The sequence below is a fragment of the Apteryx mantelli genome, chromosome 23 (genome assembly GCF_036417845.1).
Source record: "Apteryx mantelli isolate bAptMan1 chromosome 23, bAptMan1.hap1, whole genome shotgun sequence".
Classification (NCBI taxonomy): domain Eukaryota; kingdom Metazoa; phylum Chordata; class Aves; order Apterygiformes; family Apterygidae; genus Apteryx; species Apteryx mantelli.
This window is the reverse complement of record NC_090000.1, coordinates 11,368,907-11,370,385: the sequence shown is the minus strand read 5'-3', so window position 1 is coordinate 11,370,385 and position 1,479 is coordinate 11,368,907. Positions and strand designations below refer to the sequence as shown.

Below are 1,479 nucleotides of genomic sequence, written 5' to 3'. Positions count from 1 at the left end.
CGTAGTCTGCGACCACCGCCTCCACACCCCCATGTACTTCTTCCTCCTCAATCTCTCTGTCCTGGACCTTGTCTTCATCTCCACCACTGTCCCCAAATCCATGGCCAATTCCCTGAGGGACACCAGGGCCATTTCATACTCGGGATGTGCTGCACAGGTCTTTTTCTACATTTTCTCACTTTCAGCAGAATGTTCTTTTCTCACTGTCATGGCCTATGACCGCTTTGTTGCCATCTGCAAGCCCCTGCACTATGAGACCCTCATGAGCAGCAGAGCTTGTGTCCAAATGGCAGCAGCTGCCTGGGCCAGTGGTTTTCTCAATGCTCTCCTGTACACTGGAAACACATTTTCAATACCATTCTGCAAAGGCAATGTCATGGAGCAGTTTTTCTGTGAACTTCCCCAGCTCCTCAAGCTCTTCTGCTCAGATGCCTACCTCAGGGAAGTTGCCGTTATTGTATTTAATCTTTGTTTAGCCTCTGGGTGTTTCATTTTCATTGTGCTGTCCTATGTGCAGATCTTCACTGCTGTGCTGAGGATGCCCTCTGAGCAGGGACGGCACAAAGCCTTTTCCACGTGCCTCCCTCACCTGGCTGTGGTCTGCCTTTCTCTCAGCACTGTCATGATTGCCTGCCTGAAGCCCCCCTCCATCTCCTCCCCAGTTCTGGATCTGGTGGTGGCTGTTCTGTACACAGTGGTGCCTCCAGCAGCGAACCCCCTCATCTACAGCTTGAGGAACAAGGAGCTCAAGGATGCACTGAGAAAACTGGTTCAGCGGGTCAGCGCCAGTAACTGTCCTATGTGCATCTACTCCTCCTTCCCAGGGTAGCTGGCATCAAGGCTAGGTGGTGTTCATTTCTTTCTTGCTTGCTTTTCTCTGTTACATTCGCGTTAAAAGAAAAAATGTTCTGGTTCATGCACTTGTCCTCAGGAACCTCTCATTTGAATCTGACCCAGAGACCTTGTTGAAGCGGAAAGACAGGCTTCTCCCTTCATCAGCAGAGATGGGGGCACCTCATAACCTGTGAGTCTGAGCTCACTCAGATGCCCTTAGGGCAAAGCGGAGAGATTCCCTCTGCAGTGTCTCTTTTGGCGATGACACCAAGAGAGTTCAGGGGGACACAGAGGCTCAGACAAGTAAAGATGGGGTGAGAGCATGGGTCCCATGTCCATTAGGAGAGCGCAGCTCTCCTGGCCACTGTCAGGGTGTGATCTCACACTCATCTCCCATGAGGGTGGCAGCCAGGTGTCACTATGGGCTGCTCCCTTCCCTCTACAGTCCTCCAGTGCAGTGGGAGTGGAGGGGAGGAGAGTCTGGATGCAGCCTGTGGGGACAGACCCTCTGCTCTTCAGGACCATCCCCTCATTGCTACAGCAGGCATTTCCTGGCTGCAGCCTTCGCATGGGGGCTGCAGCTTTCCTGGAGACACTTCCCCTCACAGCAGCAGGACTTTCTCTTTTCAGGGCTGTTCTCCTCAT

The 1,479-nt window shown here is 52.7% G+C and overlaps 1 protein-coding gene across 1 annotated transcript; it reads left to right on the top strand.

The window, feature by feature from the left end:
• The first annotated feature begins 208 nt into the window (after positions 1-208).
• On the top strand, positions 209-829 carry LOC136994017 (olfactory receptor 14C36-like). Its single transcript, XM_067310052.1, has one exon. The coding sequence runs from the start codon at positions 209-211 to the stop codon at positions 827-829; it is 621 nt and encodes a 206-aa protein (XP_067166153.1).
• Positions 830-1,479: the final 650 nt, after the last annotated feature.